The 1710-nt window shown below is 43.9% G+C and overlaps 1 protein-coding gene across 1 annotated transcript in view; it reads right to left on the minus strand.

Annotated features, from left to right (window-relative positions):
* LOC124015425 overlaps positions 1–1695 on the minus strand; it is a 14159-nt gene extending 12464 nt beyond the window's left edge. The window contains exons 1-4 of the mRNA XM_046330600.1: positions 1394–1695; positions 895–1027; positions 483–648; positions 117–226 (exon numbers count right to left, since the gene is read on the minus strand). Of these exons, the coding sequence (XP_046186556.1) occupies positions 117–226; positions 483–648; positions 895–1007 (389 nt within the window). The 5' untranslated portion in view covers positions 1008–1027; positions 1394–1695. The remainder of the gene's footprint in view (positions 1–116; positions 227–482; positions 649–894; positions 1028–1393) is intronic.
* Positions 1696–1710: the final 15 nt, after the last annotated feature.

Genomic DNA, 1710 nt, shown 5'->3' on the forward strand with positions numbered 1-1710 from the left:
TGCAGCATTCATCGTCACAGTTAAACATGATATATAAAAACACAGACAAGATGTATCTAATCTGCAGAGTTACACATGACTACTGAATGCAACTGTTAAAAGAAGTTGATCCTTACCAGTGCTTGGTAGAGGTTATCTTTGCTCCGTTGGTTTCTGAAGAGTATCGGTCACATGACTCAATCTGGACACCACTATCCAACAGGAAGGCACAGAGGTAGCGATACACCTGAAGAAATAATAGCTGTCAAGACCATGCATATAGCCAAGCATGTTCATGCACACAATCATGAATACCCACAGAGTGAAAATAGGTCATATTAGCGAACTGCCCAAACTAATAAGAAAAAATGACAGAGGCAACAAAAGTAAATGAACAAATGAAATAAATTACACTGACTAAAGAAAGGAAGGGGCAATCAAAAACGTACTTCTAGTGCACACTGATATAACAGGGTTAACTGATCCTGCAAACACACACTTACATGCTGTTTCAGTAGTTCCAGACGGTGTGTTCCCAGTCCAGTGAAGTAGCCACAGGCCCAGTCTCCCACTGTGAGGGCCTCAAAGGTGGCCTGTAAATCATGTGTGCGTTGGAAGCGTAGCAGAGTCTCTTTGAGGTAGCCCCAACGACGGACCTCTGGGGGGGGACTGCAGGGCGACAAACAATTAGGTGTGTGCTGTCCTTCGCATTTGTGAATTAACTTTTCCACTTCTCTTTGAAGAACGCTGAAGTTGTGCCTTAACTGCCTGATGAAGACTGATTACTAGACGCATAGAGGAACCATCAAGATCAAGCACAAGAAAAATGGTACAATGCATACATCTATGGCAAAAGTTTGTAAGTTCACACACTTGTGTCAAATATGTAATGGATAGGAGGTTTAAAGAGATTACCTGACGTTCATTTTATGGGTGCTGAACCCCAGCAAGGGGTCCAGCACCAAGCTGGTGGCCAGATCATCCGTCTCACACAGCTCCATCACACTCATTTTACTGCATCCTTCCATCGCCTCCCACCATCAGCATGCTGAAGGGACAGGGGTCGGGGTCAAGGGACAGGGCGATACGACTGACAACCACCCACAACTGAGTCAAGTTGTCCTCGTATCCCCATACAAGCTAACGTTGGCCTTTATATGTACGGCTTCGATAAGCTAGTTCTAGCTCAAACATAAGGTTATTTTAGAAACTAGCAAACTGACCAGCTAGCTAGCCTTCTGATGTTGATGTCTAAATTAGCATCATAGCTAGCAGCTAGCTACCGCAGGACATAGCGTTAAGATGAAAGTCTAGCTAGTTAGCGTCTGACTCAGGCATAAGCAAACATGAGAAATATAACTAGCTAGATTGATTTATATAACTTCGTCTGCAGATATATTTAGCATAACATTACCTGGGAGTATTTGATAACGAAAGCCGTTAGCTAGATTGTATCCGTAGTGGTTGCTAGCTAGCCGCTAGCTGGCTATGTCAGATGTCGAGTCAGCTAACGTTACGTAGCTAGCTGATCCGCCGAAACCCAGCACAATTTCTTGGTGTTGCCTCGTTGATTCAACGCTGCAAATGTAATCAAATTAGCTAGTTCCCACAGCAAAACGACTGACCCGAGGGAGGATTTTTTTTTTTTATGTTTGTTATTCTCGTATCAGAAGTTGGGCGAACAACCACTGAGGTATGCGAGTAACACTGCTGCAGTGAAACCGAACTAGG

The sequence above is a fragment of the Oncorhynchus gorbuscha genome, linkage group LG26 (assembly GCF_021184085.1).
Source record: "Oncorhynchus gorbuscha isolate QuinsamMale2020 ecotype Even-year linkage group LG26, OgorEven_v1.0, whole genome shotgun sequence".
NCBI classification, from domain to species: Eukaryota; Metazoa; Chordata; class Actinopteri; order Salmoniformes; family Salmonidae; genus Oncorhynchus; species Oncorhynchus gorbuscha.